This window comes from Ceratotherium simum, chromosome 37 (assembly GCF_057802395.1).
Source record: "Ceratotherium simum simum isolate JZ-2026a chromosome 37, ASM5780239v1, whole genome shotgun sequence".
In the NCBI taxonomy this organism is placed as follows: domain Eukaryota; kingdom Metazoa; phylum Chordata; class Mammalia; order Perissodactyla; family Rhinocerotidae; genus Ceratotherium; species Ceratotherium simum.
In genome coordinates, this window is record NC_141936.1 from 9280706 (window position 1) to 9296526 (window position 15821).

Sequence of the window (15821 nt, forward strand, 5' to 3'; positions counted from 1 at the left end):
AGGATTGTGACAGTACTCAGCTCATCTCAGCACTCATGCAGCAAGATCTATGTCTTCAAGTCTACAATTGGCCTTTGCTAGCACCCAATGAGAAGAAGCCCCTGCCAAGGCTGACAAGGACTTATCTCTGGCCACTACTCTTCCCCTCACAGCCTCCATTCCAGCTATAATAAACAACTTTTAGGATTTAGAGCAGGACAAGTTCTCATTTCCATCAAGCCTTCTCTTCTCTCTTCTTCATATGGTTAAAACTTACTTTCCATTCAGACTTCATTTCTTCCAGAAATTTCTTTCCAGAAAGCATTCCCTCACTCTCTGCAGCCTAGCAGGTATCCCTATTGAGCACTCCCACAGCATTCCAGGACTTTCTCTATTGCTGCATTCATCACTCTGCACTGCTCCACTAGACTGACTTTCTCAACTTGGGTTCCTCAAGAAAATTAAGCCTTTATATACACTAAGGCATGCAATATACATAATGAATTAACTTCTCTACTTTGCATGTAAAATGGCACTATTAAGTACCGTCTTTGGGAGAACTGAGAAAACAGTCACTCAAGTCATATTCCATGTCCTATGATTTAGATGCAGACGTGGATCCTGCCTATCTTATTCCATGCCATATTCCCACGGTATAGCATGATGCCTGACTCATAGTAAGCACTCAACAAAAGTTTGATGGAGGAGTTGCATTAGTGGACTAGCCCCCCTTGCTGACAGCCTATATTCTAAATCATTTATCTCAATCATTCGTTCTATGTTCCAACCTGTTAGAAATCTCCTTGGTTCCTGACCATAAACTCACTTCCTGTTTGTAGCCTTACACTTATCCCTCTAAACTGATCTTTGGCACTTGCCTCGACCACTGATCTTTAGCTGACCTTCTACCATCCTCCGCTACTACATCCTGTACTTCCTGACAATTTCTCCAGGGACACAAATGGGCCTGGTTTGGCACTTAAAAATAACTGAGTGGAGAACTGCTTATCTTCTCCCTGATCACTGCAAGCACCGATTCATGCTACCCACTGCTCAAGTGAAGGCCTGAAGCATAGGGTGGAGCCTGGGGACACTGGACGAGAAACGGAATGAAGCTGGAACAGGCAGCAGTAAGGAGAGAGAGCCACGTCAGCAAGTTAAGGTGGACAGTGTGCTCCCAATTCAGTTTCCCCTGCTTCCAAAAAATATTACTTAGACCTTAATCTGCAGGATCTATTTCTAACCTGATCAGAAAAGATCTAAAACTATGGTAAATACATATAGAATTCTTAACAGGCAGGAAGCCCTGTGTTCACACACATTATTAAAGAGAAAACTCTAGAAAAAGAAAACACAGGATCCAGTCAACTAATTTCCAAGATCCCACAGAGATAGAAACTCTTCAACATTTTGTGATTCAAAATGAAAGGACTCAAGAACTACAAGCTTGAATTACTGAAATAGAGTCAAAATAGGAAGACCTTTCCCAACATAACTGTTATGTCATTTACAGATGACAACGAGGGGTCTGTGTCAAGGATCATATGGTTCTGTGGTAGGGCAGGAGCGAGGTCCTTCATGAGGTCTAATCATGCCTCTAGAACAGGGGTCGGCAAACTACAGCTCACAGGCCAAACCCAGCTGTTTTTGTAATGAAGTTTTACTGAAACATAGCTGCTTTCGTGCTACGATGGCACAGTTGAAAAGCCGTGATAGAACCATATGGCCCACAAAGCCTAAACCATTAACTATCTGGCCTTTTACAGTTTGCCGACCCCTGCTCTAGAAAGTGCTCCCAAAAACTCACCATAGGGACATCTCCCTTCTCCTCGCCAATTGTCTCCAGGGCATTTGCTCCTACAACCTGATCTGGATTTCTCTGGAGCATGTCCCTGTTTCTACCCTCAGTTCCATGAACTGCATTATCAATTCACTCTCTTAACAGCCAGTCCCAACTTCTAGCATTAAATCTAGTTCATTCTTGGTAACCTGTTCTCAAATTCTAACTTTTGATGGTGTTGTAATTTTACTAATTAAATTTTAAATAATTTGGCATATTTCTGAAATCCTTCACAAAGATAGACTACTTGCGCAAGAAACTCCATCTCAAGTTCTGCCTCTAGGAAACCCAACTTAAGATACTATATTTAAGTTTCTCTCCTATCAAAACAACAGTGAGCACCATCTCTGTGTCTCTTATTCTTGAATGACCATCCTTTCTTAGCCTCCTTCAAGCATTCCTTCATTCACTGTGATTTGGTTTCAGCCTTCTCTACCCTACTAAAACTGCTCTGATCAGTGTCACAGATGGCTCTGTATTAGCCAAATCTAACTTCTCAGTAAAATTTCTCACTGGCTCTATCAACAACAGGGCACTGCTGACCACCTCCTCCTCCTTCGAATGCTCCCTGTCTTGGTTCCGGGCCTAACATTCTCTCCTGGTTTTCCTCCTTCCTCTCTAGCCACCACTTCTATGTCTCCTTTACTAGATCCTCTTCCTCTCAATACCCATTAAGTGCTGGTGTTCCTCAAGCTCCATCCTCAGTGGTCTTATCTCTCCAAAAAAAAAATCCTCAGGCAATTTATTCAAGTGCCACTGAAGTCAGCCAAATCTCTACCTCTCGCCAAGATCTCACTCCTGAGCTCCAAACCCTAATACCTAAGTGCCTTCTAGCTTTATATACCCATACAAGCAATCCACATGGCCACTGTGACCCTTATCATCTCTCACTGAGCCTCTCCTAAATAACTTTCTTGTCAGTCTCCCACCAATTTTGTCCCTTCCCTTTAAATCCTCCACCCTACTACCAGAATGATATTTCAATATGCAAACCTGACTATGTCACCCCTCCTGAAAATTCTTCAATGGCTCCCCAATGCCTACATAACAGCTGAACTCCTCTATACAGTATGAAGACATTTCATGTGACTCCCCCAGCCTGCCATCTACCAGCATGACCTCATCTCCTTTTACTTTAAATTCCTATTAAGCTTCAAAATACTAAAATATCTGTAGTTTTCCAAATCTACCACGTTCCTCTCCCTAGCTGCCTAAATTCATAATATAGTTAGGTATATGTCCTAAATCATTACTAGTTTCTATAAAACATGAGGTAAGATATATCTTTTAAAATTTTTTAAAATAAAAATTGAAAATTTTAACAATAGCAGTAGCAAGCAACAATATCACAATACTGCTCATGATAAACTCTTTATGGTTTATAAATATTACCAAATAAATGCCAGTCCATTTCCTTAAAATATAACTTCCTTGGGCTGGCCCCGTGGCGCAGTGGTTACGTTCAGTGCTCCGCTTCAGGAGCCCAGGTTCATGGGTTTGGATGCTGGGCACAGACCGACACCACTCGTCAGCCATGCTGTGGCAGCAACCCACATACAAAATAGAGGAAGACTGGCCACAGATGCTAGCTCAGAGAAAATCTTCCTCAGCAAAAAAAAAAAAAAAAAAAAAAAAAATATATATATATATATATATATATATATAACTTCCTTGCCTTTCACTTACAAAAATTTCACCATTAACTTTATTTGAAGATCAACAAATTTACTTTGTATCTCATCTTGTACTTTAAAGCAAGAATTACATAACTAAGGGTTATCTTAAAGACCATTTAGATCATTTTCAGGTATTCCTGAATTCTTTTTTCATTAGTGGGGATGAATTTGTAGTAAATGATGTAGAAGCTTTTGCCTGATCTCCCTAATGACCAATAGTATACACTTCTCAGATGGCTAGTCAAGAATGCACCACATAATGAAGCTAATTAATCCACTGTGATAGTCATTAGTGCAGTTCAAATATATCCTGCTATCTCTACTTGCAGACACTTGGTAGGACTATACTTCCTGGCCCTCTTGTGGTTGAGTAGAGCCAGGTGACTCATTCTGGCCAATGAGTTGTGAGCAGAACTGATGGAGTCACTTTTGGACAAAGGCATTTTAAATATGGCCCTCCAGGGCTCTGTTTCCTTCTGCTACAGAAAAGCAGAATACAGATGTTCCAATCAGCCTGAGCTCTGGAGTGAAGATAATACAAAGCAAAGCCCTAGATGATCTTGACGGGCAAAGGGCATGAGTAAGAAATAAACTGTGTCGTTCCACGGTATTACCTTACCTACCATACAACTGTCCAGCAATTTAGATGCTTCAAAGGAATGCATACAGAGACATCAATATTTTATGTCAATATTTTACGTCTGCTCTAATAAATGTTATCAGTGGTAAATTCAAGAGCTGGGAATAGTAAATTTGAGTTATTATGTGATCTTAGCCAACTATGACTCTCAGTCCTTATTTCAAAGAGGAATAATAGTAATAGCTGATATTTCTCTAGCACTTATAACGTGCCAGCATGGCTGTAAGTACTTTATCTACATTAACTCATTCCTTACAATGAATGTGAATTTCACCAAAACATCTCCATGGAGTTAAGGAGGAATGAATTCGTTTTCTAGCAAATAATCCTGAAATATTAATTGGGAGTTTCCCAGCACAAATAAGCTACTCTATCCTTAAATGATACATTCCTTATTTCAGACATTTCAATTTGAATTACAGAGATCTGAAGGCATGTTTAAAGCAGGCAAGAACCTGAAGTATTTGATCCCAGAGCTGGCAATAATGAAGAAGAAAGATGATTGTTAAAAATAGGCTTGTGTATATAACAATTTTGGGAAAATGTGATCATGTTAGTAGATATACCTTCCCTACCATACTGCTGAGGGTGGAGGCTCCAAAGACCTTGCTCTCCATCATTAAGTACCTTCCAAGTCTTTTTTGGGCCTGCCATGCAGGCCAAGAAACCAAACAGTTCTAAGAAATCCTAATTCCACTGGAATTGAGAACAATCCAAAATGATAGTGGTTATATAAGAGACTGGATTAAATATAATCTAGTATGATGGGTGCATATTTAAAGAAGAACTTGGAAGACAAAACTTTAAAACAATCACTTGAAGGAAAAGTTAGTTGTCAAAGGAAACAATTTACTGTACTAGACCATAAGAAGGTTTGGAACAGCCATTGAAAATTACGGATTAAATGTGCGCTTTGATTTTTTTCTGTTTGTTTAACTTAGAACAAGAGTAGTTACTCCTATCAGCACTTCCTTTATTCCTTCAAACTCAAGTTATTTCTTTCTTTTTGGGCCAATCTCTTCCAAAATACCCATCCATACTTCTATTATTCCTTCGCTGAAGTATTAGTATCTCTGCATAAAAATAAGTTTTCTTTCTAACTGTATAATAGACACGTTAGAAAATATAGAATAATTGTCCCTGCTTCTCCACCCTCCTTAATTCATGTATAGACTCCCCTCTGCTGTAAATTAAATGAAATAATCCTGTCCCAAGAGAAATTTAGACTTAGCTAACAAAGTGCTTGATTGATTTTTTTCCCACTGTATCCTCTCAGTAGAAAGCAGGTACTCAACAAACACCTGGGGAATAAATGAATAGCATTATAGTTTCCCAGTGGGTATCAACATATCAAATCAATTCCAGCCTGTCTGACTATATTTTTAAATATTCAGACAAAATAATATAGAAGCTAAGTTTCAATGAGTAGAAATTTCACTTGAAATCCACCCCTACCTCTTCAGCTAGTCAGGTTCTGTTCCACACAGTTTTACCTGATTGAGTCTAATTTTGATATGCTCTTGTCAGCCTCTCTTACTCTGATTTTCTCTGGGCCACTCACTATGGCTGTATCAACTAAGCTGCTCATCCTAGTTCCCAATCAAGCAAGGCAGGCAATATCTGAACAGCTTTGGCTCCTCCTATAGGAGGCCTTAGCTTTTAACCCACCTCCCAGATCCAAGATACCAGAGCTGAATTCGGGGCTCCCAAATCTCCTTTGGTACAACCAAAAACGGCCCAGAATTCTGGTTCTGAGGTTTGCTCTTTTGCTTTGGTTCCTGCTCCCAGCACTGCTCTAGCCAATTCTCCTAGCTTTGGGATGAAATTCTATCCCTGACTCCCAGCCTAGTGGCTGCCTCTATCAGTATACTTGTAATAAGACAGTCCCATATCTCTAGAATTAGAACCCTGTCCCAAAACCCCCGAAGGACCTACCTCTTATATGACAACTGCCTACCTGCCTTCTAAATACCTGTACCACATACCCCATGAATTTGGGATCTGCTGCCAACAAGTCAGGACGGCATCTGGGTCTGTAACCCCTTTGACTCTGTGCCTTGTCTAGCAGGCTGTAGCTCTTGATTTGACTTTATAATTAGGTCAGCTCTCTCAATATCTGATCCACTATCTAGGGCAGATATCTAAGGTTGTGATGCGTTCCCAACATCTGCCTCCATAACGCCCTGATAAGCTATCATACCTCTCTAGTCTTAAGCTATAACCACTAGAATTCTAATTAATTTTTTCTAAATTTCTTATTTTCTAGAATAATACTAGGTCTTTGGTCATTTCAATTGATACAGTCATATTCTTTACCCATGATGGCAACTCACGATATTACCTAATGCTAAAGCATATGTTACTATTTTCCGGATTTATGCTGATTTTTATGACACCTGACAATATCTATCTACAGATCCAGTACCTCTCTTCTTTATCCCTTTGGAATAACAAATAGCAATGAGATCATGTTATGAGGAGATGTGAATCTGAATTCCAACTCTGTCACTCCCTAATTATTTTTTTTTCCTTTTTTTTTTTTTTTTAAAGATTTTATTTATTCATTTTTTTCCCCCCCAAAGCCCCAGTAGATAGTTGTATGTCATAGGTTCACATCCTTCTAGTTGCTGTACGTGGGACTCGGCCTCGCGTTGGACGGAGAAGTGGTGCCTTGGGGCGTGCCCGGGATCCGAACCCGGGCCGCCAGCATCAGAGCGCGCGCACTTAACCACTAAGCCACGGAGCAGGCCCTGTCACTCCCTAATTATATGTTCCCTAAATAAGTAAAATGTTGAAGCTAAGCCTCAGGTTTCTCATTCACAAAACCAAGATAGAGATGCAGACTAAAGAATGGTGTGAGGCACTAGATACAGTTCCTGGTACACAGTAAGCACTAAAAAGTTAGCAATCATCCAGCATCCACAAGGTTTATATATGCCTATTTGTAACGTACTGTATTAGAGTATTAAGGAAAATAATAGGATAAATTTATTATAGTTAACAAAAAGATGAAGGACAGGGTTGTTCAATGGTTATGGAAGATGAATTTGATGGGAGAAAGGAAAGGAAAGAAAAAGAAAAGGAAAGAGAATGGAAGAGGCAGGGCAAAGATCAAACAAATAGCAAACTGAAGAGTTTCTAGAGCAAAGAGCAGTATTCCATGAGCTTCTGTAAAAGGGGGCCAAGGACATTGGTATTCCTGGAGGGCAGGATCTTGAGAACAGTTAGGAATCCCCTGCTCTTGCCAGTGTCTAGGAGAGTTGGTTGAGGGGCTGCAGCACTTAGCCAAGGCATGGCAGGAAGAGAGAGCCTTACTCCATATGTTTCTCCCTGAAAGTAGAAATTTTCACAATCCTCTCTTGTCAAATCATTCTAGCCCAAATCATTCTCATCCTAAAACACAACCAAACCTCTCTCCTTCTCCATTCCCATCCTTCAAACCTTAGTTCAAATGTAACCTCTTCTATGAAACCTTCCCTAATTCTCTCAGATAGAGTTCGGTGCTCCCATAACAAGATGTATTTCTCTTTCTGTCCTGCAAACCATCCTACAACTGTTCCCATCCCCCTTCGCATCCAGCCTACGAGCTCCTTAAAAGCAATGCCTATGACCTATTCGAGTCTGTACCTCCAGCATCTGGCACGGAGCAGGATGAGTGGAGGATGAGAAGCCAGCAGGTACCCTGCACTGCTCCAGGCAGAATTGTTAGGATCAATGGCTCCTAACCATTTGGGGGACATGTCTCCTCACTGTGAAAACCTGAAGAGACCCATAGACCCTCAGCCTAGAAGAATACATACACAAACTCACTCAATACAAAAACATAAGAAAAGAGCATTAAGCTAAAAGTCAAGAGATCTGGATGCTCCTCCCTGGTTCTGCCAAGAGCTCCAAGTTCCCAAACAAGTCACTTAATTTCCCAATTGACAAAGTGAAGAAACTATCATTTGCCCCTCAACTATCCTTCACTAGATGTTTGTAATAAAAAAAATATATAAATACTAAAAATGTGGAAGAATTCTGAAATTAAAATTGTTATATAAGAGCAAATTATTTTTTATTATTGCCTCACAGCTTGATACTTTTACAGCCATCTATTTTGCCAAAAAACATGCTGAGAAATAAATTGACTATTTACTACTACAGCTAAAAGAACTGTTGTTTTTTCTAAAACCCCAAAGGCCCTGTAGTTTACATACCCAAGAGGGGTGAGCACAACAAGCATAAAGAAGCAAAGATGAATAATCCAATTAATTCACATTTGCTCACACCATTGACTACAGATTCCTTTGATAACAATATGCTTTTGTACTAACAAACCTGTAATACAATTGGCCAGTATGCTTTGAGATGTTTATATTCTACATGTCAGGGATTCTTGATGACAGTCTGAATATTCTCTTCTCTCTAGTTTGACCCTGTTACCAACAACTGTCACAGATGGGCTACAGCCAACAGAGCCCCCCTCTTCAGAATGGGAAGCTGTGAAATGCTTACTCTAACTAATGAGGCCTAAGAGACATACCTAATGGGGCTGACTTCAACATAAAAAGCAACTATTGGGGCTGGCCTGGTGGCGTAATGGTTAAGTTCGCGCACTCCACTTCAGCAGCCCGGAGTTCGCCGGTTCAGATCCCAGGCATGGACCTAGACACTGCTCGTCAAGCCATGCTGTGGTGGCATCCCATATAAAAAAAAGAGAGGAAGACTGGCACAGATGTTAGCTCGGCAAGAATCTTCCTCAACCAAAAAGAGGAGGATTGGCAACAGATGTTAGCTCAGGGCCAATCTTCCTCACCAAAAAAAGGGAAAAAAAAGCAATTGTCAGGCAGCCAGCATGAAGACGTTAGGAGCTCCACAGAAACAGATAAGTATGGAACCCTGGACAACCCTCTACATTTCCAATCTTCTGTAAACTGAAGAGGGCCTATGCACACATCAAGGCAGTCCTTCTGTCATTTCCCTTACTCTACTCCTACAGCAACTCAAAGGGTAGGGTCCTCCTTGCCAGGCTAGGCCTTTCTCTGTATCGAGGTCAATCCCTGCTTAAGAAGATGTCAGTAAAGAGAGAGTTTAGGTTCAGTCTATTAGGGGGACTTCATGACCCAGCCACAACTGTTAAGGTTCACATTTCTCATTCAACTGTCTTCCTGCCAACAAGATCTAAGCCCCAGGCTCCCCAGCTGCTTCTTTCTCTTTCCCTCCCGATTCACATATTATAGGCTTGTTACTCAAAGTGTGGTTCCAGAACCAGCAGCATCAATGTTGACTGGGAATTTGTTAAAAATGCACAATTTGTGGTACTACCTCAGATCTACTGAATTAGAATTTGTGTTTTAACAAAGTCCCCAGGTGAATCATTTGCAGGGTAAAGACAAGCACTGGTCCATAGGATTGGCCTCAGTTCTAATGAGGGATCCCCACATTCATCTTTCTCAGACAGGAAACAGCTGCTCTCAGCTTTGCTCTGCAAACCTCCCTCATGCATACCATCACCTCTCCAGACTCCTGAATACTCACTGGGCTTCTGAGCCCCTCTACTTCCCTCTGTCCATCTGCCTAGAAACCCCAGGGCTGCCCATTCCCGCAAAGGACAGTGACTGCTATGATTCTTGATGAGGTACCTGGCCCACCTGCCTGTACCTCTAAAGGCAGCCTCCAAAGCCAAGAAACAGTATTTCTCACCATCTACTGAGGCCTTATTTAATTTCTCTCAGTAGGCCAGCCCCGTGGCTTAGCGGTTAGGTGCGCACGCTACGCTGCTGGTGGCCCAGGTTCAGATCCCGGGCACGCACCGACACACTGCTTCTCTGGCCACGCTGAGGCCGCGTCCCACATACAGCAACTAGAAGGATGTGCAGCTATGACATACAACTATCTACTGGGGCTTTGGGGGAAAAAAATAAATAAAATAAAAAATTATAATTTCTCTCAGTAATGTTTTATAGTTTTAGTGTACATGTCTTATATATCTTTGGTCAAATTAATCCCTAAGTATTTCATATTTTTGATCCTATTAAAAATGGTACTTTAAGAAATGTTTTAATTTCCAATTTATCATTGCTAGTATGTAGAAATACAACTGATTTTTGTGCATCAGCCTTCTGTCCTTCAACCTTGCTAAACTCACTATTAGTTCTAGTAGGTTTTTTTTGTAGATTCCTTAGGATTTTACACATAGAAAATCATATAGTCTGAGAATAAAGACAGTTTCATTTCTTCATTTCCATCTGAGAGGTTTTTTTCTATTGCTTTATTGTACTGGCTAGACTCTCCAGAACAATGTTGAATAAAAAGGATGAGAAGGAACATTCTTACCTCATTCTCAATATTGGAGGAAAAGCATTCAGTCTTTCACCACTAACAGTGAAGTTAGTTATAAGTATCTCCTAGATGTTCTTTACCAGAATGAAGAAGTCCTCTTCTATTCCTAGTTTGCTGTGAGTTCTTATCATGAATGGTTGTGGACTTTTATCACATTTTCTGCATCTACTGAAACGATGGCATTTGATTTAAATATGGTATTTAGTCTGTTAATATGGTGAATTACATCAAATTACTTTTTAAATATTAAACCAACCTTGCATTGCTGGGATAAACCCCATTTGCTCATGTTGTATTATCCTTTTAACATGTGCTGGATTCTACTTGCTAATATTTTGTTGAGGATTTTTTCAACTATGTTTGTGATGAGTATTAGTCTGTAGCTTTCTTTTCTTACAATGTCTTTTCCCGGTTTTGGTATTAGGGCAATGCTGGCCTCACAGAATGAGTTGGAGAAGGTCTCCTCCTCTTGCATTTTCTGCATGCGTTTGTGTAGAATCAGGATTATTTCTTTAAATGTTTAGTAGAATTCATCAGTAAGTGAAACCATCTAGGCCTCCAAATATCCTCAACATCTCTATTAACATGTCTAAAAAGAAATTAAACTTAACATGGCCAACCAGAACTAATAATTTTTGCAGCAAAACATGCTATTCCCCACTATTCCTCATCTCAATTAATGACATCATTAACTTTTGCTTAAACCAGAATCCTAACAGTTATCCTTGATTCCCCTCTTTCACTCACCCTCTTCCTGAAATCCATCTTCAAGTCCTATCAGCTCTGCTTTCAAAATGTATCCCTACCTCTGAGATCTTTACTGTCATGACCCAGTATTAGCCTCCTACCTGGCCATCTCAATGTACAAGTGCCCCCACTACATTCCATTCTCCAAACAGCAGAGAGTGTTTTTCGGCTAAATAAGATCATGTCACTCTCTGGCTTAAAAACTCCATCTGGCCCTTAACCTCTTCTGCCTTTAGATATTAACTGTAAAACAGAAAAACAACATGCTGTGTCTGTGTAGCCTGAATGTACTGACTGTAGGAATGCTACAAAAATTTCTGCAAATTCTTATCTGCTTAACAAGCTCCAGTGATCCAGGAATTTACAAAATTAGACATCTTGGAAAAAAACACCACTTTGCTGTGTTGAGTCTTGAAGAAGGTATAGGTTTTTATCTAGAAGCAAAGACATCGAGGCAGAAATAAGAATGCCCAAGTCCTAAACCTGCCCTTCTAGAACTCAACAATAACAAACACCTTCACCTCCAACCTATCCCTATCTTCTTAGGCTTTCTGCCCAAAGCAAGAGTGCTTCTGACAATACCAGGAAAGGCTGTGCTTGCTGGTCTTAAACACAAATGGGGTGAAGAACAAGGGAAATAATGTAACTGGTTTATTTACTCATATGTCTGTTTATTTTAGACAACCTCTGCCTCAGCCAAGGGCAGGAAGGATGCCAACCAACTTGGTCTTGCTCTTTTAAGCAACCTCATCCACTTCTGCAGAGCTCAACAAGTGCTCTACTGTACACTCTCCATTCCTACTCTTTAACCTCAAGACCTCATACCTGCTCTGGTCAGCTCTAGACCCACCCGACATGCTAACCACTCTTCTATTTCTTTCTGTTCTACCCATTCTCACCCCTTAAGTCAAAGGAAGCCACTATTCTTCTTGTTCCTTCTTTGGCTCATCTTCACTATAATACGGCCTCTTTACTCCCTCAAATGACCTCTAGGAATACTTTCTTTGGTTTGACCAAACCCTAATGCTCTCCTCTTATCTTCTTATACCTGGTCAACACTGTGCTAGATGATGCTGTCAAGACAAAAGGAAGTGACCTAAATCAATCTACGTTCCTGGGACCTGGAGCCAACCCTTAGCTGTGCTTTCAAGGAATCAAGGGAGGAGACTATATCCACACTTGGCAGCAACTGGGGGTGGGGTAGAGGGAGGGTGGAGAGGTGGATCTGGACTAAGATAATTCACTCTCACAAACACTCCGCACTTAACTTCACAGCATTAATCAAAATTACCCTTAAGTTTGTTTAAGTGTGATCAGTATCAGTCTCTTCATACCTGTACTCCCCACCAGACTAAAAGCCCCATGAGGGCAAGAACTACGTCTATCTTGATCATTACTAATTTCCATGCACCCTACAAATCCCTGGCACACAGTTATAACTCAATTACTCTAGCCCTGTCAGATAAAAAATAATTTAATTTATGCCTCGACAAGGCTCTCAGATAAGGTAGTACTTTCCACATTTCTGGAAAAGCTAATAATAAAAACTAACATTTCTTGAGCTGCTATCAGGGTCAGGCACCATTCCAAGATTTTTACATGTGTTCTCATTTACTCCTCATGACAAACCTAGGAAGCAGGTACTATGATTATTCCCATTTTATGGATGAGGCATTTGAGGCACAGAGAGGTTATATAATTTGCCCAAGGTTATACAGATGAGTGGCAGAGATGAGACTCAAATCCAAGTAGCCTATCCTGAAAGCTCATTCCATTAATCACTATGCTATAATACTTCTAAAGAAGACACCAAATTTTTGATTACTAATGAATTGAGCCAAATAAAAGATATGATATGAAGAAATGCTATGAAGAAAAAGTCAGACTTAGACATACAAGTTGCCAGTTCTACATGACAATTCAAAGAAATTGTTACAGGTGAATCATTCTAGCACCTAGCACCCTTATTTAAAACAATAGTCAAAACAAAAATCATATCTTCCTTTTCAACTGACAGACATAGATGGAGACTGAAACACAGTTAAAAACATTTTCTTCTGCCACCAGATCTGTTTTATGAAAACAGAGTCTATTTTTGTCTGCCAAGGTAGGTTCAATCACAAAACTGGGCCCTACAGAACTAGATATGTGTTGCCTGAGTTTTCCAGCAAAGGCAGCAGGAATGTATGAAGACTGCCACCATCTCCATGGCTTTGTCTTTCCAGTTCTCCCAGCATTAAATGTGGGAAAATAATATGTATCAAGCTTGAATGTGCCCTGCAAGCTTTTTTTCTATCCTAAAAACTACCAGAAATCAATGCAAGACACGTGATAGGGAAGACAGATCACAGGAGAGGGAGCAAGGAGAACAATTCAGATCATTACATGTCTGCCCACCAGATGCTTCTATGTCTCAAGCATCCCACGGCCTGCGTCTGAGACAACCACAGGGACTTAGGGGTCCGTGACTGCTTCAATTTATGATGCCTCATTGATGCACCATGGAATGCAAAAGGCCCTGCAGAAGTCTATAATTAGAAAAGAAAAATTTAACTCACCTTCCACTGTTCCTCTGGAAGCAGCTTCACGACCACAAGATCCCCATTCAAGGCTCTATTACGAGCAACAACCCCATCAATAAAAATGTCTCGATCACCATCCTAGGTTGAAGAGAGAAATAAAACACACAGGTTACCACAGCTTGGAACCAAAAATTACTTCCTTGGTTCCAAAATTGTAGACTCTGCAATCATCCACTGACTTACAGGAACACTAGTACACAGTCACAAATTGACCTAGAGGGAGCTCAGTCTCTTTGGAACTAATAGAAATGGTGATGAACGTCTAAGAGCAGGTTAACAGAATGCTCAAAAAATCACCAAATAAGAGAAAATCTACTACAGGCAGGCCAAAAACACAAAGCAAAAAACTGGGATTGCATGCTTCCATAGCTAAAAGGAGTAACTTATCCTTAGGTTATCCTTTTTTGTTTTAAATAAAATAAAGCATGATGATACTTTTCCACATTAACTGATGTTTTTTTAAGAAGAAGGGTAAAAAATAGAAGGTCTGTAAGAAAACAGAACAACAACATATAATTCTCCAAGAAAACCAACTGAGGGCCAAGCTCTAGGTTCTCTAGGAGGAAACCAGCAAAACCATACTCTCCCTAGGAAAGCAGCAGAGAGAGCAAACTGTGGTTGTTTTTACAGAAATCTAAGCAGAAAGTAAAGAAAAAAAGGAAAGGTACGTAATACGAGATCCATAAAATGTTCTCACATTCTACCTCTCTCACTGACTTAGGAACCGGGTGAACTCCCAACCATGAACACAACAAGGCACGAACTCCTTCATCCTCAATCACATGGTTAAAAACAACCCACTTTAAGCAGTGTAGCCCTCGTGAACTCCCCAGGTATCGACGGCTAAATTTAAATATTAGGGGCTAGAGTCTTCCTATTAAGCCAAATTACTTTGCAGAAACAGTTAAATGGAAGAGATAGCTAAGGAAAAGCATGCCTTCAGCAGTAAGGTTCCACGAAAAAATTAGATATTTTCAGAATGTTTCATCAACAAACATGCAAACATGTACTCAAATCCTTTTATCCTTCCAAAAGTGTATACTATGTGCTTCTTTTCAGAGGATAAGAGAGAATTAAAATGTTAATTCTTCTTAAAAGAGGTAATAGCAAACAGGCTTGGAAAGCCAACCAATCAAAATTTTCTAAGAGACACTCAATATAAAATAAATGTAACACTCAACAGACTACAGGTGATTACTACGACCTTTTAGTTCAAGTTAAAATCAGCACTCCAAATTCACCAACCCCCTCACAAAAAATGGGGTTTTAGACACTCAGCATTTTTTATAGTTGCCAATTACAAACCACTGGAGATCTTGGCGAACAGTCTCTCTGTTCAATTTCCAATCTAGCCATGGGCTGGCAGCTGTGGCCTGCACTTTGCCAAACCTGACCCACCCTCGTCCCTGAGGAACAGCTACCGTGTTAGCCACCAAGTCAGAATTACTGCAGTTGACCTCTTGACAAGCTTCTCAGAGACCTTAGGAAGAGACAACCAGTTAACAAAGAGTGAACAACTGAAGTGTGGCAGAACATCATCAACGGCAGCCTTCTGCAATTCATAAAGCAACAGGATCTCTCCAACTTCTCTAGACTGAAGAGAGAGCTGTCTGGAGGTCATCCTAACCCGTTATCATGTGTCAAAACATATGCCACGATATGTCTCTTTTATAAGCAGCTACACCACCCTTAGACAGCTCAGGGTGTAAGATGATAAGACATTAGTATTGTCATGTTTCTATTCCAAGAAACCACGAAAAACAGGGCTGAGTTGAACCTCAGACAACACAAATCTATAGATATTGCATCACTACTCAACTCTTACTTGATTCATTCAGAAGCCTGTATGTACTGCAGAATCTCTTAAAGATACTAAACTTGGGAACCACTCAATATTAAAAATGTGAGTCGGGGCCGGCCCGGTGGCGCAAGCAGTTAAGTGCGCGCTTTCCGCTGCGGTGGCCCGGGGTTCACTGGTTCGGATCCCGAGCGCGCACTGATGCACCACTTGGCAAGCCATGCTGTGGCGGCAT

The 15821-nt window shown here is 40.6% G+C and overlaps 1 protein-coding gene across 5 annotated transcripts in view; it reads right to left on the bottom strand.

Annotated features, from left to right (window-relative positions):
* Positions 1 to 15821, bottom strand: part of DIS3L2 (DIS3 like 3'-5' exoribonuclease 2) — a 337343-nt gene that overhangs the window by 262960 nt on the left and 58562 nt on the right. For all 5 annotated transcript variants that reach the window (XM_004427679.3, XM_087424689.1, XM_087424686.1 and 2 more), the window contains one exon: positions 13765 to 13866. In XM_004427679.3, coding sequence (XP_004427736.1) covers positions 13765 to 13866 — 102 coding nt within the window. The remainder of the gene's footprint in view (positions 1 to 13764; positions 13867 to 15821) is intronic.